Source organism: Colletotrichum chrysophilum (genome assembly GCF_026319265.1).
Source record: "Colletotrichum chrysophilum strain AFK26 chromosome Unknown scaffold_1, whole genome shotgun sequence".
NCBI lineage: Eukaryota > Fungi > Ascomycota > Sordariomycetes > Glomerellales > Glomerellaceae > Colletotrichum > Colletotrichum chrysophilum.
Window position 1 is genome coordinate 858,168 of NW_026517288.1, and position 24,567 is coordinate 882,734.

Below are 24,567 nucleotides of genomic sequence, written 5' to 3' on the forward strand. Positions count from 1 at the left end.
GGAATGACAGGTTTCGGGCCCTTCCAGTATTCGAACGGAGTGTAGCCGAGTGATGAGTTTGGCCCCAGATTTGGAACCATCGTCTTCAAGCTGATACGCTCCCCGATTTAAAATCAGAGCGTCCGACGATTACGCCTATCATACGTACTACGTACGCGTGTACGTTGCTGGTGGTGGATCGCTCTAACAACCTGGGCCCAATGGGACTAGTCCAGTTGCCCGACTCCAAGTGTGTCTGCAGGGGATGCCGATACGTCTCGCATCAGGGGGGAACTGTGAAGAGCGCGCTGCTGTGAGTCTAAGGCGCGGGATTCTCGTATTATTGAGCCAGCTTTCGGGCTAGTATAATATGGCGTGGTATGCCGGGGGGATGAACCGTGGCTCGGTGAGCGCGGGCAACGATGGAGATATGGGTACTTTGGACGGGTTTGGTGTGGTAGCTGAATGTGAAGGCGGCGCAGTCCTCGCAGAGGCATGAAATGAAATTATGGAGAGATATTAAAATGGAAGGTAGTGTAAATGCCCGGTACCAAAATTAACGACGACGAGAAGAGATGAAGGAACAGAGCAAGTCCAGAATAAACCGGAGGTGGGCAGACCGGAAAGAAATAAGCATCGTCGTGGGCTCCTCCGTCAAAGACACGACGAAGTTCGCCGCCGAGGCCACGACGCGGGGGGCAGAGACATGATACAAGGTGCCCAACAAGTAACCGCCAACTTGGCAATTGAGCTTCAGCAGTGCGTCCGAGGTATGGGTGATACCCTGGACGCTCGCAGATGCCAGGGGTAAGGCATAAGGAAACAAAAGAACGACTGGCACCGCCGCCGGACGCCAAGTTCGGGCTCGGATGCAACTGGATGACGGCGCCGACCACGAGAGCTTCGGGAGCTAGTTTGCAGGTGGTGGTCGTGGTCGTGGAGAGGCCAGACGACAGACACTGCCAGACCACACCAGACAAGACGAGACCAGGCCAGGCATGCCTCGCAGGCTTCTGCAGAGCATTGAGCCAGGGCGGACAGTGACACTCTCTACACGAACCTTGACAGGCCGGGGTTTTGGTGTGTAGTGGACTCAGACCTGAGGTGCATCGCAAAAGTCAAGTCTGTCATGCTGGCCGCTGATGGCTGGCCGGTGCGTCCGGGGTGTCGTGTCTGGGAAGAAGCTTCCTGTTCATGCTTTGGGGCCAGAGACACCTCTCGGGCATGAAGGAAGGGGCAAAAGAGGACAGCGACGGAACATCTGAAGTGGACGTGCAGCACGTCGTTACAGGGTCCTGTCTTGGTCTCTGGAGTGGGATCTTGGTAGAGCGCGGCAGGTAGCGAGGAATGAGAAACATAGATGGGATGGAATGGAGGACTGCCGGCCGGGGTCTTCCTCCCTGGCGGAGTTCTGCTGCTCATCCATCCCCTCACTCCACGACTGACTCCACGACTGACTCCACGAGGAGGAACCAAGCTTTTCTTCAGCTGGGCGGGAGGAGGTCAGGTTGACTTCGGCCGGATCTCAGCTTCGCCGTTCGTTCATGGAGATGGAACGGAAAGATGAGAACACCTGCCTCGGCTTGATGTATGTCCCTCGGCGAGTGTGTTTGTGTAGGCTGGCGCCCGGTCAGTGCTAGAGAAAACGAGTCCGAACTGCTGATGCAGGAAGAAGAAGAAGAAGCAAAAGAAAGGCTTGACGTTGAACTCGGATGATGCAGCCGGGCTCGATCGACACTTCATAGCGCCTCAAAGCGCGCCGCCTGCAGGTGCCACACTGCCATGGCGTACGGGGCGAACAGCGCACCTGCGCTAAAGGGCTTGGCGACAGGAGCCAAGTTGGGCGCTGAAGCCAACCGAAGTCTTGGGCCATCAGTTGTGTCTCTCTCCAAACTCCACCATTAAAAGTCTCAACGTTCCATTGTTCTTGCCTCGCCAGGCACAGGGAAAAGAGAATAAAATAACTCTGAAAAAATTGGAATAATAAAAGCTTACCTGTTAGCTGTCTCCATACTGCGGTAGTTATTGCCCTCTCCTCATGTATCCGCAAGGGCTCCGCCCGCATGAATGGACATCAGCCCGCTGACAGAACCCAACATCTCGTGTCGATCTGCGCTTGGAATCCCGCATTCGGATCAGGCTTGACTTGCCCGCTGCCGCTCGTGCAACCAGGAACTCAATGGACAAGAAGAAGGGTCGGGTGAAGGGGAACGCTCACATATGAACCGAGTCGATCAGCTCTCGCAAACCTGGTCTCTACGAGTTGGTGGGCTGAGGCTGCATCGGAACTGCTGGCGAACGCTGCCGAGAAAGCCAAATATCAGAAGCAAGCCTCAAAACTCTGAGTCTCAACTCTCGACTCAGAACAAGCCAACAGCCGCATCTCGATGCCGAACTCCAGAAATTAAGCTTACCAGAATGGCGCACTCTCCTGGCTGGTAAGCTCGCGATGCTTCAGCTGTGGCCAACTTTCCCCATTCTTGACTTCCCCCCTGCCTCTCGCCCTCACCCTTTTGCTCCAATCCACGCTGCTGGAACCTGGAAAGTGCTGGACTAGCCTCAGCACATCATCGGCATCGGTTGGTTCTTGGCCAATGCTGCTAGAGTCTCCGACCCGGAGCCTAACACAAAAATCAAAAAAGAGAGAGCGAGAGAGAACCACTACAACTGTTTCAACAAGCCGTCAATCAAGCTACGGACAACAAATATAGGCCGGAACGTCCAATGCTCCATGTCCCACGTTTCCCACCCTGCCTGATCTTCGTCTCAACTTTCCCCCCCTTCAAGCCCCCCAAACCCAACCAACCCCTGCTCGCCTGATGTCTTGACTGTTGCTTCCGAATATTGACGCAGCCAATGACCACCCGCGGCGCCGCCCTCGTCGACCCTGACTGTCACTTGAGCCCGACACACCCAACTCTGACAAGTTTTACCGAACCATCAAGCCTGCCTGTCTGGCACGAACCCGGATCGCCTGGCGAGCATACCAGACAAGAAAAAAATGTGTCCGCCTCGTCCGGTTCTCGGCTTTGAGCTTGCTGAGCCAAACGATCCCGCATGAATCTCGAGGCTTTGAAACCGTCAACGTCGCTGCTGACTGACCAGTCGGCTTTCACCCCTTGCCTCTTCGCCCTAGAACATTGGTTACACCACGCAATCGTCCAATGGTTCTTCGTCTTAGCTCGCACCGACTTCTGTACGGAGCTCACCAAATTCTTTTCCTGCATTTTGCTCTCCGCCCTGGTTTCTCAACATCGTCGCTGTCTCCACACGTGCCTTTTTTTCCACCATGCCTCAACGAGTCGCCATCTCAATGACCGTCTGCGTTCCGCCGCGCCGAACAAGCCTGCTGCCTGGTGCTAGTACCTGCCCTTTAATCCTCGTCTTCTTCTACTCGGGCCCGCTTTGACTGCCGGGATTCTTCGTCATTGAGTCCGTATCCTCTCTTGGACGATGAACTCTGCTCCACCTCGGACAAAAACTTGTCAACGTTGAAGGGGTCTCCCGCGTCCTTTTCGAACTGTACTGGTCCCTCCCTTTCCTGTAAAGCAGACTTGTTAGCTTTCAACTTCATTGCGCTGCGAGCTGGCATGCTTACCTCGACATCTTCTGTGCCCTTGAATGTTCCCCTGCCGAGGGCCTCGCCGAAGCGGCTGGACTTTTGAATCTTGGCCATCTCCTTGTCGCCCGCAGCCTCATCCTCTTCGTCGTCCATGTTGGCCCGAGGGCGGTAGATATTGTTGATGACTTCTTGTGCCGCAAACAGCGGCTTGTCGTAAGGGTTGTCCTCGTTGAAGCCGCTGTCAAAGCCGCTGGTCTGGTTGAAGAGTCTTGAATCGTACATCGTCTCCTTGGACTGAGTGGGTTTCGCAAGGCCGAGCGCAATCTTTTCAGAGATGTCCCGGTTTTGCTCCCTGGCCATGACTTGGACCCTCCTCTCGGCTCCCATCCGTGACTGACGTAGCTTCCTTTCCTCCTCGCGCATCCTTTCCTTTCTGGCCCTCTCTCTCTCCCGCACTTCAGAATCCTCTGAGCCGTCAGAGTCTTCCGAGTCAGAGCCGCTGTAGCTGCGCGACCGTGACCTTGACCTTGAGTCGCGTCGACCGGCACCAGCGCGCTCTTCGCGAGCCTTCTGCGCCAGCATCCTCAGGTTCTCCTCCTTTTGCGCCTTCTCCTTCTCCGCAAGTCTCTGCTGCATGGCCGCGCGCTGTCTGACTTCTTCGCGAGCGTGTCTGTCGGCAACGTACAGCGCTTCAGAGAACTGCGCAAACTTGTCGTTGATTGCCACATCCTGGAGACCTCGGCCGTCGGCTGCCAATCTCTTGTCCAGGGGCACTGTGAAACCCTTGGGGTTCTTCCAGTTCGACACTGGCGGGGGTATACGCCAGTCCTCCTGGTCCTTGGCCGTCAGCTTTCGTGGCGGTGATCTCAGGACTGGAGGAGGAGGGCTCGGTGGTCCGCGGGGGATCTTCTTGTGCTTGAACTTCGGAGGCTCCATCGGGTCCCGCTGCCTCTCCACGATCTTCATGATGCGATCTTGCTTCTTGGAGTTGTCGCCCATCTGATTTGCCGGCGTGTATCGCACGAACGTCGGGTCCTTGCAATTTCCAACATTAACGTTCTTGGGCTTCTGCGCCGCCACCGCGCCGCTGACCAACGCTGCCAGTGCATTCTTGGTTTTTTCCGCAGTCGCAGCAACTTCTTCTTCGCTCGGTCGGCTGAGATCGATTTCGCCCGCGTCGGCGCGTTGGCGGAGGGGAATAAGGTCCTTAAATGAGGTGTGCACAATTCTGTCCTCGCTGTGGCCCTGACGCGCGATGGCGCCGTAGTCGAGCTTTCCCTCGGCGTCGACCTGAATCGCGAGCGCGTTACTTGCTGACGCTCCCTTCTTTCCCATATCTTGCGGGTACTGTGCAACCGGAATCTCGGGGAACGCGCCACCATCGCCAAAGTCTTCGGGGCCTCGAGGGCGCCATCCTGCGCGTTGTCCGTACGGTGGAGGACCGGATCTCTTCAGCACAATCTGGGTCTCGTCGAGCTGACCGGCGCCTATGATACGCGGGCCGCGTTGCTGAGCGCGTGCTGGAACCTCTTCATCTTCGCCGGTGTACTTGGGTTTCGGGAGGGCCGCGGCCAGAGATGCGGCGATGGAAGCCATGATGGACGACGGCTGGTTCGTGAAGCTATGGTTGAAGAGTTTGGGGGAGATGTCACCTTGAAATTCAGAGGCAGGTTATGCGCCTGTCCGGGTACGGTTTAGCGTGAAATTGAAGTGGGGCGCGCAGTCAGGTACGTCTCCGCCACTGAGCCAGCACCTTCCTGCCAAGCTTCATCCAACTTGGGCATACGAAGTACAACGTCGCCGTATGTTGCAGGGGAATCGGAAGAGACCGCCTCATTTTCCTGTGTCTGGGCGACTACTTTTCTGTGTACTTTGTGGCTCTAATGAAGAGGACGACGATACACAGTGATAACAGCAAAGATTACAACAAAGAGACGATGACGGCGGTAAGGAGAGTATAGCCACAGAATAAACGAGAAGAACAACTCTGAAACCGTCAACAAAAGCCGCATATCCATCATCCAGAGGTTTGAATATCGATATCTTGATGTCTACATGGTTTAAACTTTGCTATTCTCGGGCGTTGAGATCATCTACTAATGTTGGTTTAGGCTGCAAGTGGCGCGAATTGGCCTTGTTATATACAGCGATAATATTTACAGAGAAATGAGGAGACAATGCCCTCAAAATGATACAAAATCCTACACGTCAATCAACTACTCTTTGCGGCACAACTTGCTGTTCTGGGAGGGCAAGTTGCCCATAATCATCTCCGACATCTCCCAGTTTTCGGATCCGACGCCATTCTGAGCGTAGAAAACGTCGTTGGGATCGAACCTCTTCTTGAGCTCGAGAGCCTTGTCGTACTTGGTACCCCAGAAGGCCTGGGTGAAGTCAGGCTCAATGTAGTCCGACTCAGACATGTATGCGCCGGCGCCGGGCGAAACGTCGCGGAAACGTTGCATCCAGTCGAAAGTGAGGGTGTCACTGGCGTTCTTGATGACAGACTCGTCGGCCGTGGGATCCCAAAGGGCGGCCGTGATGCAGTGCATCACAGTCTCGCGCCAAGCAGAGTTGACGGCGTTGTCGGGGTATCCCTCAGGTGCGGCAAAGATGTTGAAGGCGACGATGTAGCCACCGTCCTCGACAACGGACTTGATGGCGTCGAAGGTGGCGTTCAGCTTGGTCTCGTCCTCCCAATTGGCCTTGGGAAAGAGACGACTGGCTTGGCGAATCGCGTTGGATCCCCAGGGCTCGAGAGGGAATGAGACAGACCAGGCATCATAAAAGTTTTCGTACTCTGTATAGACGGGCTCGACGTTGAGGCCAATCTCAGCCCACTTTGCGAGAAGAGGCGCCGTCAAGTTGCGGAGCTCCGCCTCTGTCATGTTGGGCGCCCACCAAGGGCCCATGTCGAAGGCGAAAGAGGTGCCGAGGTTCTGGATACGGAAGTATCCGTAGTTGGCATTGTCGACGGCATACTCGATGAAGCCATCGAAGTAGAGGCGCAGTGCGGTCCAGAACTGGTCGGTGGTCACATTGTCGCCGGTCGAGAAGGCAAAGGTGGCGGTGCTGACCTTCATCTTGGGGTAAGCCTTAACGACGGCAGATGTCACGACACCGTACGTTGAGCCACCACCACCGCGGATGGCCCAGAAGAGGTCCGTGTTCTCGGACTCGCTGGCAGTCACGAAACGGCCATCGGCAGTGACGACTTCAAAAGAAAGAACATTATCGGCAGCCATGCCGTACAGGCCGGACAAAGGACTGTGGCCACCTCCCTGGACGTAGCCACCCATGACACCAACGGTCTGACCTTCGCCACCGATGGCAGTGACGCCGTTCTTGTTTGCTGCCTCATAGACCTCGAAAGCCCGAACACCTGCACCGAGCTTAAAGGCAGGGCCACTGTAGGAGTCCTGCTTGTAGCTCTCGAAGAACTTGATCTCGTTGAAGTTGTGGGTCCAGATGGACAGCGAGCCAGCACCGGTGGACTTGGCACCGAAGTCATGTCCGGTGTTCTTGACGACAAGGCGGAGGTTGAGGTTGCGGGCGAAGTTGATGGCCAGTTGAACGTGAGCCACGGTGGTCGCCTCGACAACATACGAAGGCAGACCGCCAACCTTGCAGCTAGTCTCGCCGACGTTGAGGGTCGGAGGCATGCAGTTCAATCCTTCGAAGAGGACAGCATTGATGGCAGTGGGATCTTCGGTGTGGTAATACGAGCCATTGACCCAGTTTGTGGTTAAGAAAGCGCATTTTGCCTCATCGTAGTTGCCAAAGTCGTCATAGCACACAGAGGCTTCGGGTATGGTCTTGGTGAGAGCACCACCGAGAAGGAGGTCGAAGACACCCCATATCAGACTGCTGGGGTACAGGATGTCTCCTGGGTAGGTCTTGCATCGGCCGAAGAGAGATCTCTTGTTGACCGAGGTGGCATCATCGAAGCCAAAAAGGGAGATGTTGGACAACTCGAGGGTCGTCAGGTTGGCGAGTACAGCATCGGTCAGCTGAACCTTCTCTTGGTCGTTGAGACCAGCAGATGTGCTTGCGACGGCGACATTAGCAACCTCCGCAGCCGGAGCGACGGTGGAGTTATCGGCAGCTGAGAGATCGTCAGTTGGAGAGAGTCCTGGTCGAAACAACACACACCCAGAAGTGCTCACCAATTTCTTGGCCATCGACCTTGATCGTCTGGGCCGAGACCAGTTGACTGACAGACAGCAGAGCCGCCGTCCAAACAGAGCGCGTCGAATACATGATTACCACGTGGATTCAGACGCGAAGGGCTGCTAACGGACGAATAGGTGTGTAAGAGATGACCACCCAGACGGGAAGAGGCGCATCAAATATATCAAAACTCCGTGGTCGACAACGGTGGCAGCGGGGTGAACGCGTGGAGACCGAGATGAGCAATGGAACGCTGGACTGGACGGTTGGAACAGAGCCCGAGTCGGTGGACACGGCAAGACCAACAACGGAAATGGCTTCGCAACGCCACCAACGAGATCGAATGATGCGGCCGGCAAACGGAATTGTTCTATGTGGAGGCTGAATGTCAATAGTCTTTGGTTGTACGCTTGTCCGTATACAAATTGACGCAGGACAACGCATACACGGCCAAGATACAATATTTGCAGGGCTCTTCTAGGACTATTCCACTCGCAGCAGGCAAAGTTGGGGGCGAAGATACGAAAAGGAGCGACTATCGACGGGCAAGGTCCTGGACGGGCGCAGCGGACAGCGGATGCACAGCAGGCATCATTCGCTGGGTCACAGTCCTCCTTTGATTACAGCAGCCAGAGAATTTCCTGCGTAGGACCCCTTGAGGGAGATGAACAATGCCAGCCTGAATGGAGTTGGGTGAGAGGCAAGGAAGCGGCGACGAGCCGAGTGATACGGCGCCGAGGAACGGCAAAAAGTCTTACACCAACACGGCTCGGAGAAGGAAGGCAGAATGCTACAGTGATTCAACCCTCGTCGTCCACCTCGATGTGCAGCTTCATCTCCACTTGGACTCGGCCTGGTCAAGGATTTTAAGGATCTGGTACAGATTGGCGGCCGTTGAGTGGCTGGACGTTGAAAATCGGAGTCTGGAGCACTGGCTCCTTGGCCGAGATGGCGGCCCCCGCACACTTCGCCCAGGCACAGTAGCCCCGACCCTTGCCATGCATGTTGTTGTCATCTCGGTCCTGGTCAACGTTGGGTTGTGGAGGTATGCCGACCTGACCGGCGCAAGATGCCCGGTCAAGTCGGCTAGACGGTCTTTCGACCAACTGCAGTATCTGCGCATCAACATCCCGCGGAGGTAGGTCTGCCTTGGGGAAAGTTGCCCTGCTGCCAGTTGATTTCCTCTTCTCAGCAGGTGCAAGCAGATACATCAGCTCACGTTTGGACGAACCATTCTCACTGCACAGTACGTCAAGCCCGGCCGACTGAGTCAAGTCAAGAGTCCAGTCCGGTTTCTTTCTCTTCCGGCTTCTTCAACTCACGTCTTTTCTTCTTATCCTTCTCCACGAGGTCCACTTGGCGGTTTTGCCATTCGCCGCTTGATCCACACGGCCAACACTACCTTGAGTCGGGCCAGCGTTTAGTGCGCGGTTGGATGCGATGGGAGATGCGCAAGTATAAAAGATTGCCGTGGGTTTCTCCTGTCCACGGTATCCCGGCGACTTGCCAGATTCGGGTTGTTCGCAAGCAAGGTCTCGCTGGACACCTCAATCCTTCGCTCGAGGCGACCTGCAGAGAGACTGAAGAATGAGGCACTTTTTGATCAAGGCACAGTCACTCCTGGTTCCAGGCGAGGATTTCGCTAGCGATTCAGAGACGTCCCAAGGAGGGGTTGGAACCGTCTTTGCAGAAGGGAGGCTCCATGTTGCGAACGCACACCGGCCGTTTCGTTTTGTCGGCTTGTTTAAATCCAGGAACCATCCGTCATCTATTTACCGACTCACAATCAAGCTTAAGCCTGTTGCAACTGACGAGCACTGAACGAACTTTGTCGGGCGATTGCGCGGCGTTCATCTCAACTCTCGGGGCTCGGAGCGAGTTCTTCTCAAGACATTCCGAAGCCTTTTGGCTTCAGCTGGGGAGCATCATACCCAGGGCCGAAACCCGTCTCGCCTCTTCGCCTTCGTGTCTGCCGCGCGAGATTTACCCTGATAGAAATCTGCGCTTTTGCCATTCGGGGATGGTTGCTCGGCACGAGAGGAGACATGCTCTGCGCGGGACAGGGGTTGTCCACACCCGGCGCGAAAATATATGAAGTTCCCATGCAATTTCTACCCCGGTGGACTCGCAACTCCTGCCGGAGCATCGGATGCCGCACCGCTTCCCGCAAGTGATCACCAACAAGCGGCAGCACAGAGGCCAGTTCTTGATGCTATCTTATCACCTACCTATCTAGTTAGGTTAGAGTTCGGTTTCGACCTACGACTCTAGAGACTAAGAACGTCGAGTTTTAGGAGCGCATTCCAAGATGTCGACAAGTTCTGCTGTGAATGACACGTCGATTTCTCATCGATTTGGCCGACTGAGTGCATCTAACAATCAACCAACAACCACACCTACGTTGCGCCTGACAGCACGGCACTCGCTAATTCCCCGGCTGTCATGCAGTGCTCATTTCTTCACGCCAACGCGTTGTCTCTCGGCTTTCGCACGTCTTCAGCGGCGCAGCAGCTCTCACATGCATGTAACTGCCAGCAAATTTCCCGGCGCAAGACGGCCGATACTTGTTGGATCCAGGAAGTCCGCCCGCAACACCCGACCATCACCAACTTCTCCTCGGTCAGGTGAAGCCAGGTATGGGCAAACCCCCTATCCCGATGCAGTGCATCGGTGTCAAACACGGGAAAGTCACACAATGCCCATCCTCAATCTTTCTCCTTCACTGCCTCTCCGCCATCTGAAGCAGCCACACAAGCAAAAAGCCCTTTGGTGTGGGAGGGGTTTCACCTGGTCCGAACGCTCCTGCGGAACCCCGGTGTGTGATGGCGTACCTGCATCCCGGGATCCCGCCTGAACAACATCGACGTCGTTGGAGTTGCGCCCTCCTCACCCAGCCAGTACGAAACCAATACGAGCGCCTTCGCGATTCATCCAAGGACCAGCAACCTCCCAGCCAACTGATCCACTATCCCGCGCCTTTTTTTTTGTTCCTCTTCGGCCCCACGAACCAACTGGACCGCCGACATGGGGAATCGTTCGATATCCCATCCAAGGCAGGGAGACAAACACAGAGACAGACACAGAGAGACCTAAGGAAGCTCCACATGCCCACTGGGGCGAGATGCAGCCCGCGATCGAAATACGTACTTCGGTCCCCCGCTCTGCAGGCCAACATCCTACAGGTCGCAGCTGCAACAACCCGCCTGCAGAACCCATTCACTTTAATTTCTTCCATGCTCAAGTGAGTTCCAGGCCAGGCAGCCGTGGAGAGAGCAGATGCTTCTTCGGCTTCCTTTCCTTTTTGATAACCGATTAATGGGTCCGCGAAGAAGAGGACGCACTCGTCTTCGCGCACCCCCCATCTTCAGCAACCTGAGTTGTTAGCAACCCGATGGAGACTCTCAGACATGAGCCCATTTCCACGCCGTTGGCAGCTGTCAACTAGATTGCACTTGGAACTCTTCACGCGGGATGGCAGCGGGTGTTCCCCTCGGCTGTAGCTGGTACGCCACGAAAGTCTCAACGGTCGCAAGTGCTGTCACGGGAGAAGCAAGGTAGGTAGCATCTTTCTGGGCGTCTTCCATGGCACGGCCCCAAGACAGATCGACGGGTGGGATGGTGTGGGAGGTACCAATTCCAAACTTCCGGTCCTCATACTACCATCCACACAGGGCTGGACCGTCTGTTCCAATCTCTGGTGTCTTCTCCTTCTCTGAGCCACTCGCCTTCATCCGCCCTCGGCTCCCTCTGCGGCGAACGTATATCCTTGTCTTGATATAAACAAGGGGTGCGTGGATGGGCCGTCTGCAGTTAGGGTTACCACCGTCCGCAGGCCCAAGTGATCTCTCTCTCGTCCTTCCTCTCTCTTCAAGGGGTCTCCCGTACTTGCATGGCCACACCCACCCACACGAGTGGTACAGAAGCTGTTTTGGAAGAAATCCGGCGCCACTTGGGGCTGGACTTCCCAGGCAGAGGTCACCGAGAGGTCAAGGTCTGCCGCCGTTCCGTTTGGCTCATGCTTTACCGACCCTGTCGCTGCAGAAGTGGGAAGGGAAGAAAGAAGGAAAGGTAGACCCTTTCAGCTCGCACTAGGGCCTAATATGTGTGTCTCTTGCGAAGGAGGAGCCTGGTAGGTGTTGTAGGCGCGTAGTGTGGCCAAAGTAATCTATGTGTTCCAGGGCGAGCAAAGCAAAGAAACAAAACGCCTTGCCTTACTTTGTGGTTCCGAGGTCTTCAAGCCAGGTGTTATGACATATAGAACCCTCGCCCCTCTCGAACCTTTCTTGAACCGATTTCCGCGGCACTGTGTTACGAATCTGATCCATATCAGCCAGCCAAGGCTCCTTTGAGCTTGTAAACTCGCGCGGGATATCGAAGGAAGCAAAGAGGACAATCACAGCCGGCCATGTCGCAGGCCATCGCGGCTCTAGTCTACGCGGCGCAGGAGGCCCGGGACACAACGACGACGACGACAGCAGCCTCGCCTGCCACGATATCTTCGACGTTACCGCCCGTCAGCAACGACTACCCGTACCCGGAGACGGGGCTCCAACAGATTGGCTTCTTTATTCTCTTCTTCTTTCCGGCTTTGGCGCTTATTGTGGTGGGATTGAGGGTGTATAGTCGAGTCAGCACAAAGCAGTTCGGATGGGGTAAGTTGGTCGTCAAAACTGGCTTGTCTAGCTGAAGTCCGCGAGATCTGGGCTCTGTGACTAACTGTAGCTTTTAGATGATGGCTTGATATGTTTTGCGATGGTAGGTTCCAACACGCACTTTTCCTTGGATGCACTAACATCAGCACAGGCGGAGTCCATCGCCGAGACGGGAGCATCCTACATGGGCATGCGGTATGGCTTCATCGGCATCCACGTCTACGACATCCCTCTGGTTGCAGACAACCGCCTCGGCAGTTTGTGGAACTACATCATCCAGCTCCTCTACAACCCGATCCTCGCCCTCGTCAAGACGTCGGTCCTCATGTTCCTCCTCCGCCTGAGCGGGCAGAAGCGGCGCATCCGCTTCGCCCTCATCGGCCTCAACGTCTTCAACCTGACTCTGATGGTCGCCATCTTCGTCACCGTCATCTTCCAATGCCAACCCATCAACTACTTCTGGGAGAAGGCGGGCCGGAACCCGCCCACGGAGGGGAAGTGCATCGACATGAACGCCTTCTACGTCAGCACCGCGTCCCTGACCATCCTCACCGACGTGCTGGCCCTGGCGATGCCGTTCTGGATCTTTCTAGGACTCAAGATGCCCACGAGGGTCAAGATGGCTCTACTTGCCGTCTTTGCCCTGGGAGGAATGTAAGTTTCCCGCAACCTCCTCCCAAGTACCTCGGCTTACACAGGCTTCCTCCAGCGTCACCGCAATCAGCATCCTCCGCCTCCTCTGGCTCGTCGAAGTCGGCTACCACATCAACACCACCGACCCGACCTACGACATCCGCTTCACCTACTCCGCCGTCGAGACGAACCTCGCAATCATCACCGCCTCGGCCCCGGCTCTCCGCGGCCTCTTCCTCCGCTGGTTCCCCAAGTTCTTCGCCTCGCTCAAGTCCTCCTCCAACGGCCGCTACGGCTACGGCCGCTCCGGCGACCCTACCAAGAAGTCGCGGACCACGGCGACGGTGACCACCAACACGCGCGGCCGCAGCGGGACGACGAACCGCGACAACGCCTTCCAGCTCAAGAACATGAAGGGCCGCTCCGAGATCAGGGGCCACTCGCCGACAACGAGCGAGGAGGAGATCATGACGTACGACGGCATCATGCGCACGACCGAGGTGAACATTGTGTACGACGACAAGAGGGACTCCACGCCGAGGCCGCCGCCAGCCGGGGGCAGGGCGCCGCCACCACCGATGGATAGGGGCCCCGGGAGGAGTCATTACGATACCAAGCTGTACTCGACCAACAGCTCAGAGAGTTTCTGAGAGAGGCCCGGGGGAGGATGGGAGCGGGTTTCTCCCCCTTTTCCTTGATTCGCTCGTTTTTTGCCGCCATGATGACGATTGCATTGTAGTACAATATAGATTAAAGATACCTCACGCGCACACACACTGCGAAAACAAAATCGATTTTTCCCCTCTTGCCGCTCTCTGCCTCTTCTTGGTGATGCTGCGGTTACGCTGGACGTGGAAGTCGGTCAGGAGCCGCGGGGAAGGGATTCCCATGCATATAACGCCGTGTTATAGACCATTGCCGCTAAGAAAAGACGCTCGCTCGAGGGGACGGGGCCCAATGGCACCCAAGCACAGGAATAGGCAATATACTTGATACTTACTTCCCCACCGCATCATCGGGAGCGATTTAGATCACACCCGCTTTTATTCTTTCCGGCCTTGCGACATGGCCTGTACGCGTTCTCGAAACCTCGCCGGGGGTTGGTGGGCTTGGATGCTGTTTCTTTCTAGCGTCCAAGGCAGGGCCAAGCGCGGGTGCGCCACAGTGGGCTGCGGTTGTTCTGGAAGGGGGCACAAAAATAAAATGCAACGGGGCGAGTGCAGCATTGTCTGTGCAAGATGTGATGGAGTGAGAGAGCCGGCATCGGTGAAGAAGAGAGAATACCGGGCGGAATGTTTCCACAGGATACGCAAAGAACACGGTTTGATTTGGGTTTTGAATTCAAAGCGGGAGATGGACATTGGAGAACCGGGCCGTTGATGCAAGATAATTTGCCAACGGTGGACACACGCGATCCCGTCTCTTGGCGGAGAACGCCGTGCCGGTGGATGAAGGAGATGGGAAGAATGCTGTCTCGTTATTGCGCATGCCGTCCGGGTCATGGCACGGCACCGGACGGAAGATCGAGATGCGGTTGCAGAGCTTTTCCTCGGTGTAATTTGGCTTCATCAGAACTCACGTCGGAGGGGAGATTGGGTCGGGGAATTACTTGCGCCGTCGAGCGTGCCGGCGGCTGCTGCTCCCGATGACTTCCATCGAAAGTTCGGCAGTGAGCCCTTTGCTTCAGGTCTTCCGGAGGGTCTCGTCCAGTTGCTAGCGACGAGTTCCGCCGCGCAAGCTTTGCTCGAGGAGACGACAATCTTGTTAATCGGTCTGCTTGCTAGGGCAGCTCTCCCTGTCCATGTCTTGAGACGCGCCGGTGGGAAGGGCTAGTCTGGGGCACGATGGCGCGAGAATCGGGTGCTGCAACGTCGAGGTGCTCTGGCGGACGATCTGGTGTTATCTGGGTGCCCGGGCTATATAATAAATGCCGTGGTTATGAACATGTCAAAAGGGTTTGCCGCTGTCTGGGTATGATCACCATGCTGCTGACGTCTCGTGAGGCGAGATGTTGCTTACGCAGCGCTCGAGGCCCGTAAGCTCGACTGCTCCGTCTGGCGGGAAGGTGGGCAGCGTGTAGCATTGGCTGATGTCTTGTCAAAGCCATGATAAAAGGCGCGCGGCCCAAGCATGGCGGTCCAGCGTCGTTGAGGGTCGTCCATGACTCGGGAGGTTTTTGCTCGAGAATTTTCGACAATTTCATTCCTGAAAAGCCAAGGGTCTGGGCAAAACCAGCGGTTTGCGAGTCAACGAGTGCTGTGCTCTCTTGCTCGCTGAAGATTTCGCTTCTGGTACATGGTGAGCCGGCGTCGAATTGGCTCGATTCCAGTGGATCGACGTTCTGCCCTTGAGTTCCGCAACATGCCCTTAGGCATGCTGCCAACTTCGGGGCAGCTTGAGCGTTGCTTCTGGTCTAGTTTTCCTGCCAGGTGAGCCCGGGCTGTTGCGGCGCCGAAGCCTTCGGAAGGACCCGTGGATACGTCGTCAACCAGTTCTTCTGAACATATTGCAGCGTTGACCTGTGAGGCTTCGGGGTCCTGGTTTCGAGAGAAACAGGGAGGTCACAGTTTACGCTGTCTCTATGCATTGTGTGAAGATGATGTAATTATCCGGCACACCGTCCAATTGAGTTGTCGCAGGTGAAGGAAACCCCCCCACCGCGGGGTAGCTGAGGGGCAGCTAGAGCTTTCTAGCATCGCCAGAGCCAGAGCATAACGTGACAAGAGAAGCGTTAACAATTCCTTTTCAACTTAACTCGAGTTTGTTATTTTGACTTTTTTTGAGACTCTGATCGGAGCCTTGATACACGAAATGGCCGGAAAGGACGTTGTTGTGACTGGCGCGACCGGCCTCCTGGGACGCCAGGTCGCTAGAGCTTTCGACCGCAAAAGCTGGAATGTCAAGGGCACGGGATACTCTCGCGCAGACAACGTGTCGGTGTTCAAGGTCGATCTGGGAAGCCCTGTCGGAGTTGAAAAGTTTCTCGAGGAGTCCAAGTAGGTTGGCCTGCGTTCTCGACTTCTGGGCAGCCAGAGCTAATGCCTCTCTCAGGCCTCGGGTAGTTGTGCACTGTGTGTCAACCCATGTCTAAACTTGCTTCATGTGCATCGAATCGCTCATCAATCGTTCAAAATAGGTGCGGCTCAGCGATATCCCGACAAGGTGGACAGCGACCCCGACGCCGCCAGAGCACTCAACGTTGCCGCCACCAAGTCACTCGCCAGCCTTTGTGCTGCTCGGGGCATCTTCCTCATCTACATTTCCACCGACTACGTCTTCTCTGGAAAGCCTGGAGAGGCCCCCTACGAGAATGACGCCCAGACTGGCCCTACGAACTTGTACGGCCAGACTAAGCTGGATGGAGAGCATGCTATGCTAGAGGAGTACAAGCAGGCCGGCCGCGAAGGTCTCGGTGTCGTCCTGCGCGTACCGGTCCTGTACGGTCAGGCAGAAACGCCTGCCGAGAGTGCCACCAACATCCTCTTGGACACTCTGTGGAAGACGCAGGACGGGCAGTCAAAGGTGAAGATGGACCACTGGGCCATCCGATACCCCACCAACACTGAAGATGTTGGTCGCGTGTGCCATGGTAATCGCACTCTCTCATAGTCCCAGACGCAGAGTTGACGGTGGATCAGATATTGCTGTCAAGTACATCGAGGCCGACGACCGTAGCTCGTTCCCCAAGATCCTCCAGTTCTCCAGTGAGGACAGAATGACCAAGTACGAGATCTGCCAGACGTTTGCCGAGATCATGGACTTGTCGATGGACGGCATCATTGCGAACACGGAGGGCAACGACCCCAATGCTAGCGTGCAGCGTCCGTACGACTGCCACCTTAGCACCAAAGCGCTCAAGAACCTAGGCATCGACGTATCGACAAGCGACTTTATTGGATGGTGGAGACGCGAGGTGCACGCTTTCCGACATTAGTCTGGATCAGCCCCTTGCACGAACTGCATCGGCGAACTTCGACAGATGGGAAGCTATGGGCCGGCAGATGAGCGACGGAGCTGTGTAGAAGATGCCACTCTGCTCACAGGTTGGGATGAAGTTCCTCTGCCACTCTTGGCGCTGAAATGGTAGCGTAAGACGCATTGGGCAGCACGTGATGGCGATGGCTGTTGTTGAGCTAGAAAATCGGTCCGCAAGTCAGGATGCTTCGTCAAAGCATCAGGGGGGGGGGGGGGGGAAAGAAGGGACAGAGACAGGGACGCTCAGATGGGGCTCAGGAACAGGTTCATTCCACAATACGAATCCGTCTCTGACACTGAAATGCATACAGTGGTCTCTGCACGAGCGCGTCGCCTGTTCGCGGAAGTGTAAACACGGCACATCCAAGACGGCGTTCAGGGCTGGACTTGGAATGCATCGTGGAGAGAAGTGTGATGACACAATAGACCAGGCAAATTGGACATGAGCGATTGGCATCTGGCTCACGGGGCGCAGTTGCACCTCATTGTGCTGCGTGCCGGTGGACGCGTCTTGTGAAGAGGTGGCCCTTTTTTCTCAAATGTCTCTTGAGTGTCTCTCCATGTCTATCGGCAGGAGGTGGAGTTTTAATTGCAAGAGTCGTAAAAAAGCCTCCCTTGGTACCCCGTTCCTGACGGACCCGACTTATGGGAAGGAAGGTCTCGCCACTTTCCTTTTTCCCTTTGGTAAATTTTATTCTTTCTTTTGCTTCCTTCTCAGACCCGAGTTTACAGGTAATTTTCACCCCTGCGCTGTGTCAATTATTGCCGGTGGGCGGCAGCGAGAGCAGCGACAACTACGACGACGTTTAATTATCTCCTTGCTTCGTTTTTCCTTGGTTACACCAATTGGCAATTACGCTTAATCGATACCGGACGGCGTCAGAGTGTCTGACCGAATACCCGAAGAAGGGACTGCACAAAGGAAAAGAGAAAAGAAAGAAAATTAGGGTCATCTCAATCTGCTGGATCGTTATCAATCACTTGCATGATCTGCAGGGTCCTGGGGGAGGACTGCATCCGGACGCAAGATAACGTTCAGCAGTTCCCTGCTGGGCTGGGGAGATCATCTCCAGCTCCGGCTCCGAGGTCCCAGCGGACTGGGCCGCTGCCGCTTGCGCTATCCGCAACCTTCCTACCGCTGCCATCGACGCCATCCATATCGGACGAGAAAATCCGGGGGATTGGCAGAGTAGCCCTATCGTCTATCGGATCGATCTCTTCAGACAGACGGGAGAATAAGGGGTCGGGTCGGCATCGTCGTTTGATTGCTCAGGGAGGCATTCGAGTCCTTTGGTCTCCTCTCCGACCGAGAAACAAATCCTTACGAATACAGAAAGGTATTAATAAATAATTAGCGCAATGGAAGCTGCTGGAGGCGGGCTGCATCCGCGTATTAGTCGGACCATGTCGGCAGGGCCAGGACCACCCAAATCGCCAGCTCCGCATCCACCACGACGGGGACACAGCGTTACCGCCGGACGGCTGACCCGGTACAGGAACCTGCGGGAGCACAAGAGCGTGCTGGACTTTGGCCGAGACTGGAGGGACTGGGACGTGGACATTTTTCAGGATGACGACACTGTGTCGAGTGCCACGACGGAAACGGGCACCGCGACAAGCATTAGCATTTGCATCGGGATCGCCGTCGATGACGAGCAGCAGACGACAGAACAGCAGCAACTGGCGACGGCAGCGGCACAAACACCAGCCAGGAATACGCAGCAGCAGCAGCAGCAGCAGCAGCGCGGCCAGACGACGCCCTCTTCCGCGGCAAGACGGCGGACGGCACCGGCACTCACGCTCCAACCACCGCCGCAGACCCCGCTGCAGTTGTCGCGCCCACAGTCGCATTGGCAGTGGCCCGATGTTGGTGTTGGTGTTGGTTTTGGTGCATTTGAAGACGACGACTACGACGACGAGGCATCCCCCTCCTTTCTCGGACGCGGCACCGCCAGCTGCTACTATGCTTCGAGGTCTAACCTGAACGATTACCACCCGTATTCTTCTAGCACGGAAGCAGCAGAAGCAAGCGTCACAGCGCCGCCGTGTCCCGAGTCTCCTGTGCGGTTCAGCTACCCCAACAGACGGCGGCCAAAAACAGCCCCCAATGCGGCCGAGAGCCCCTTGCAGGGGGGTTCGCCCAGCACCCCAAGCGAACCGGGTTCTTTATTTTCCTTAGCGCGCTCCAGTTCCGGGTCCAGGACCCCAGCCCCAGGGGTTTCCTGCACCCACCAGGCCATTCAGACGAGTGCCCAGCGTCCGCCTGCCCCATCTGCAGGATCAGCGTTATTATTGCCAGCGTCAGCTGCTGATGCGGCAGCGGCACTACCACCCCTTCTCCAAGCATTCGCTCTCGGCCAGGTACCTGGTGCTGCTTTGCCTTTAGGAGAAGGACCATCGCCTGCAGGATCAGCAGCAGCAGCAGCAGCACCACCACCACCACCACCAACTGCACCACCGCCGAATGTACCACCTCCTCCTCCTCCTCCGAATTTCCTGCCGCCTCCTCTTCCGTTAGCCGCAAGGGTAGCACGCGACTCTCTGCCGCCTCCTTTACCCCAGCTGAGGCCTCGCTCGCACAACCCGATCCTCGTTTCCAACTCCTCGTCATGCGCCGACCTCAAGCTCTCTGCACGAGCTGACCACGCCCGCTCCCAAATCATCACCAAACTCAACCTCCACCCCGTACCCAGCAGAGAACAGCTCAGAGACGCAGAGTGGGAGAAGCACCGCCAGCAGCAACATCAGCTCCAACAGCAGATTGAACAGGAGGAGGAAGACGATCGCCGGCGCAAGGACCAGGAACAGGAGGAGGCCACCCGCTGGGCCGAAGAAGTCGCCCGTCTCGAAGCAGAGACTGATCGCATCTTGGCAGAACAGAAGAGGAAGGATCTTGCAAGACTTCAGGCTCAATTAGCCGCTGTTCCCGACCCCCCGCCCCGACGATCCCCCATCGTCAACAAGTTCGCCTTCTTTCTTAGAAAAAGTCGCAAGTCCGACTCTGCTACGCTCACAAAGTCCCCTCCCACATACTTTCAGCCACTTTCGCTCGATTGCCGGCCAGTCAGCGTCATGGATCCCACACGCTTCATTCAGGCCGGCGGAGGCGGCATCGTCCCCCAGACCGATGCCCCCATCACAGCCAGCAATGCTGGCGAACGTGTGAGTTGAACGAGTCGTTCGTACTGTCCCATGCGCCTCTGCTAACACCTCGCCCAGCGAGTGACAATTCGATGCATGCAGTCGTCCATCAGCCTGCCCGTCACCCCCGAGACGACTCCCATGGAAATCTTATATTCGGCCGCCAACCTCATGACCCAGAACATCAACCCGCAAACCAGCATTGTCATGGAGTGCTACTTTGCTTTTGGCCTGGAGCGTCGGCTTAGGCGATATGAGAGGGTGAGAGATGTCTTGAATTCCTGGGACCGTGACAGCCAGCATTGCCTTCTCATCATCCCTGGAGACTCTGTCGACAAGAACCCCGATCTGAACGTCGAGGTCGTGCCCCGCACCATCGACCCCCCGGCCGGTCTGATCAACTTTTTGATGTACCACTCTTCGCGACCCGGGAAATGGAACAAACGGTACATCACTCTCAAAGAGGATGGGCAGGTGTTTTCCGCCAAGAAGAAGGATGCCAAGGTCTCGGACAAGGATTCGCTTTCACTGTGTCATCTTTCGGATTTTGACCTCTACTCAGTCACAGAGAAGGACATGTTGAAGCAAATCAGAGCACCCAAGAAGAACACATTTGCCGTGAAGAGTCAACAAAAGTCCAGCGTTTTCCAAAACACCGAAAACTTTATCCACTTCTTCTCGACCGATGACGCTAGACTCGCTGAGGACTTTAAGAGAGTCCTACACTCATGGCGCAGTTGGTATCTGGTCAACAAGAAGGTTGATTTGAGCAAGCCAAAGAAGACGTCGCGCAGCCCGAACGAGAAGCCCTCGAGTGGTCTCGCCAGAAGCGGGACCCTGCACCGACTCAAAGTATCGGTAGACGAGACTCCATACACGATTGGAACATTCTCTCCGCTCCTGGATATGGAAAAGCTCGAAAAGTCCATCGACGATATTGGCAGGGAGCCTGAGAAGCACTCAATGTGGCCGGCAGAGCAGCTCTCTGTTCCGAAGCAGCAAAAGGTCGTCTCTCGTTCAAGGACTACGCCCAACCTTGCTTCTCCGATGCCGAGGAAGCATATTGATCCATTTGCCAGGGACCAGGAATTCAGAAACAGTGGCTTGCTGGGGCGCGCGTATGAAGGACGAAAGCAGCAGGCTGAGAAGAACGCGGCAGCTGCAGCTCACGAAGATCTCTCGCCCGACAGCCCTTTTACTGGGGGACTACTCACCAACTACCCAGAGCCTGAGATGCAGACGTCCGGGCAGCTGAGCGGGATGCCCGCGAGAAGAGGTACGGTGCGCACGTCCCGGTCGGCCGTGGAACCCATGGCCCAACCCCGAAGCCGGTCCCGCCCTCCCGTCGCTCGTCCAACTACGTCAGCACGCCCGACAACATCGGACGGACCGTCCCAGAGGAAGCCAGGGATGCCTCAGCCTCTGGTCGACCTAACGCCCAAGGTCCCAGACTTGCCTGCCGCTTGGCGAGAGGGTCACGGGCGTGGAATCAAGGCGCCAACAGGCACGCCTTTGATTCAGATGGCTACGGGCTGGGAAAACTCGCCGGATACCACAATGGCACCGCAACTGCCAACCGTAACTCGCATGGGGACGACCAAAGCGTACCCGCCTCAGCGCATGGCTTCGCAGTCGGCGGCCTCAAGACCGAGGAGTCGCTCGACGGCTGGTGGCGCACCCGTCCGCCGAGTCGTGTCTAACGAGCAACCACCCATGCCGTCGATGCCGAGACGGACTTCGCGACAAAATGACGAGGACGTGCCGCTGATCAATTTTGTCGAGCGCGAGCGAGGTCGCGACGCGAGACCCCGCGCCTCACAGGGCCTTGGTCGGAGTGGCACTGTCAGACATTGACCGTTGCCATTTGATCACAACGGCTTGTCTCAACCTTGTCTCAAACCGAGAATGACGCCAAAGAGAAAGAAAAAAACCCGAAGTTGAAAAGAAAAGGAAAAAAAAGGTCAAGAGCTGCATAATGGCCCGCGAGGTCACAGAAGAGAAGGTCTCGGGGGAAGAGACGAGTAATGGGCCCTGAGTAAGCCGTGCACGCAAGATTTGGCGTATGGGTGATTTAGCTTGTAAGATACCCGGTTGTTGACTTTTGCGTCACACAGCACAAAAATAGGGGAACAGATGTCAAGTCGGTGATGTATCTGGACAGGAAATCTTCTTTGTTTACTTAATATGGCCATGTATGAATCTAACGGTCTATTATCGTCGTCATCAGTTCAATTGGACTCAGGTATCTTTCTTTTGTCTTCAATGCCAATGCCGCGCCACATTAAGGTGTTTTTATCTCTCTTCAACTCGTTCGATTCGTTGTTTTCCGCTAGCGTGTCGCATGCGCGCGTGTGTGCGCGCGCGCAGTTTACTTGCTGCGCTTGTAGATCTTGGCCAGGAAGGCCTCGAAGATGCCCTTCTTGAGGCCCTCACTCTCGTCAATGTTGTTGATCATGTCCTTGATTTCGGTGGCGCGCTTCTCCTCAAACTCCTCGAAGCGCTCCTTGAGCTTCATGTCGTCGTAGAGCTTCTTGATGACGGCCTCCTTCTCCTTGTCCTTCTGGCCGTAGTTCTCCTCGAGGATCTGGCGCTGCTCGGGGGTAGCGAGCTGCAGGGCCTGGTTGACGAGCCAGCTGCACTTGTTGTCCTGGATGTCGGTGCCGATCTTGCCAATGTGCTCGGGCAGACCAAAGTTGTCGAGGTAGTCGTCCTGGATCTGGAAGTACTCGCCGAGGGGGATGAGGATGTCCTCGGCCTGCTTGAGGTTCTTGGGGGTGGCGATGTTGAGGCAGTGGAGGGCGAGGGCGACGGGGAGGTAAAAGGAGTAGTAGGCGGTCTTGTAGATGACGATGAAGCGGTACTTCTCCATGGAGAAGTTGTCGAGGTTGACCTGCTCCTCGGGGGCGGTGAGGAGGTCGCAGAGCTGGCCGAGCTCGGTCTGGAAGGTGACCTCGTGGAAGAGCTCGATGAGGTCAACGTAGGAGGCGTGCTCACGGAAGAAGCGCTTGAGGAGGGTGTAGATCGCAGCCTCGAGCATGAAGGAGTCGTTGATGGCGATGTTGCCGACGCCCTCGTGGCGGTACCAGCAGGGCTTGCCGCGGCGGGTGATGGAGCCGTCCATCATGTCATCCGAGACGAGGAAGAAGGCCTGGAGGAGCTCCGTCATCCAGCCGAGGGTTGCGGCCTGGAAGTATTCTTCCTCAGAGAGAGGCTTGCCAAGCAGGAGGGAGACGGAGTCGGGAACGGACATGCCGCGGTTGCATTTTCCGCCGAGGGTGTTGACTTCGAGGGACTGTATAGCTCCGGGGCGGAGTCAGTTGTCAATTGATATGATCTCTTTTTCCTTTTCTCAAACAAGCGCAGTGTCTCAACTGCCATCACCGATCTCGGTGGTGGTGTTGGTGGTAGTGGTGTCAGCTTGCCTTCTTGTACCACAACAGCTCCTCCTTGGGGAGCTTGTACTTTTGCGCATGCTCGACGAGTACCTCCTCGAGCTTGGGGAAGACGGATTCGAACTCGGCGAGGGTGGTTTTCTTGGCCATCTTGACGGTTTCTGGAATGGTGCGGAGCTATGGATCGGGACGAGGCTTGTTGAGGCGTTTTCGTGGTCAGCTTTCCAACGGTCGCGCGAGGTATCAGAGGATGGGTTGGGTTAAGAAGTGCAAGGCCGAAGCAGACTTTCTGTCTTCCCGATAGGCAAAATAAAAAAGGGGGCCCTGGTGCCTGGCGGGACGTGGAGGACTTACAATGGGTGACCGGGGCGTAAGCAAAAGTAAGGGTGAGCGGGTGAAGTAGGCAGGGGGAGATTTTGTTTGCGCGGGGCGGTTGATCGCAAATTAATGCGCCGGGCGTGTAAATTGTTGTACCTACATGTGGTAAAAGTGCGGGCAATCAAGTGAATTGGTACCAACGGCTCAGCTTGCACCACCACCACCAATGATGCGACCCCTCATCCGATCTTCATTTTGTTCAATTCAGGCAGGCGGTGGAGGGGCACTTTGGGCCGGTGTGCGGTGAGGCAGTCGCTGCGGCTGGCAAAGTTGCAGTGGGAATGGAAAGCGACGGTTCCCGGGCGTGGTGGGGCTGGCACTCGGGATGACAGGCGCCCAGGGCGTCCTGATCAGGTCCCTTGCTCAGTGGCTGTTGCTCCCTGGAAGTGGAGGGGCAGAGGCGGTCAGTGTCACTAAGCTAAACTGAAGGTCGTCGCGCCCAGCAAGCGCGTTGTGGATGTTGACTTCCATCGCCAAGTGGATAACGCCTTTTCTGCCGTTAAGCCTTACTACGTCAGGTCAAAGAAACACAACCCGTACATTTCGACAGCTCCAGCGTCCTGCAACCCCCTTCGACGGCAAGAAACTCTCCGGTTCCTCCTCGTATGCGCGGCCGAGACTGTGTCTAGAAACGTAAGCGCAACATCGGATAACGGGACCAATTGGGGCATCTTTGGCCGCGTTT

General features: G+C 56.2%; 6 protein-coding genes across 6 annotated transcripts; 3 read left to right on the forward strand and 3 right to left on the reverse strand.

The window, feature by feature from the left end:
- Window positions 1-3,352: 3,352 nt before the first annotated feature.
- Window positions 3,353-5,137, reverse strand: PRP45 (mRNA splicing protein; the record flags this gene model as incomplete). Its single annotated transcript, XM_053173200.1, has 2 exons — window positions 3,353-3,520; window positions 3,578-5,137. The coding sequence occupies 2 exons, from the start codon at window positions 5,135-5,137 to the stop codon at window positions 3,353-3,355; spliced, it is 1,728 nt and encodes a 575-aa protein (XP_053042906.1).
- Window positions 5,138-5,757: 620 nt separating this feature from the next.
- On the reverse strand, window positions 5,758-7,801 carry COL26b_000231 (uncharacterized protein; the record flags this gene model as incomplete). The annotated part of the gene is made up of 2 exons (XM_053173201.1): window positions 5,758-7,646; window positions 7,708-7,801. The coding sequence occupies 2 exons, from the start codon at window positions 7,799-7,801 to the stop codon at window positions 5,758-5,760; spliced, it is 1,983 nt and encodes a 660-aa protein (XP_053042907.1).
- Window positions 7,802-12,116: 4,315 nt separating this feature from the next.
- Window positions 12,117-13,646, forward strand: COL26b_000232 (uncharacterized protein; the record flags this gene model as incomplete). The annotated part of the gene is made up of 3 exons (XM_053173202.1): window positions 12,117-12,363; window positions 12,510-13,017; window positions 13,073-13,646. 3 exons carry the CDS (start codon window positions 12,117-12,119, stop codon window positions 13,644-13,646), a joined length of 1,329 nt encoding a protein of 442 aa, XP_053042908.1.
- A 2,161-nt stretch (window positions 13,647-15,807) lies between these two features.
- COL26b_000233 (uncharacterized protein) lies at window positions 15,808-16,930 on the forward strand (the record flags this gene model as incomplete). The annotated part of the gene is made up of 3 exons (XM_053173203.1): window positions 15,808-15,992; window positions 16,167-16,585; window positions 16,635-16,930. The coding sequence occupies 3 exons, from the start codon at window positions 15,808-15,810 to the stop codon at window positions 16,928-16,930; spliced, it is 900 nt and encodes a 299-aa protein (XP_053042909.1).
- Window positions 16,931-18,375: 1,445 nt separating this feature from the next.
- COL26b_000234 (uncharacterized protein) lies at window positions 18,376-21,812 on the forward strand (the record flags this gene model as incomplete). Its single annotated transcript, XM_053173204.1, has 4 exons — window positions 18,376-19,105; window positions 19,379-20,133; window positions 20,191-21,393; window positions 21,441-21,812. The coding sequence occupies 4 exons, from the start codon at window positions 18,376-18,378 to the stop codon at window positions 21,810-21,812; spliced, it is 3,060 nt and encodes a 1,019-aa protein (XP_053042910.1).
- A 668-nt stretch (window positions 21,813-22,480) lies between these two features.
- On the reverse strand, window positions 22,481-23,654 carry COL26b_000235 (uncharacterized protein; the record flags this gene model as incomplete). The annotated part of the gene is made up of 2 exons (XM_053173205.1): window positions 22,481-23,404; window positions 23,535-23,654. 2 exons carry the CDS (start codon window positions 23,652-23,654, stop codon window positions 22,481-22,483), a joined length of 1,044 nt encoding a protein of 347 aa, XP_053042911.1.
- Window positions 23,655-24,567: the final 913 nt, after the last annotated feature.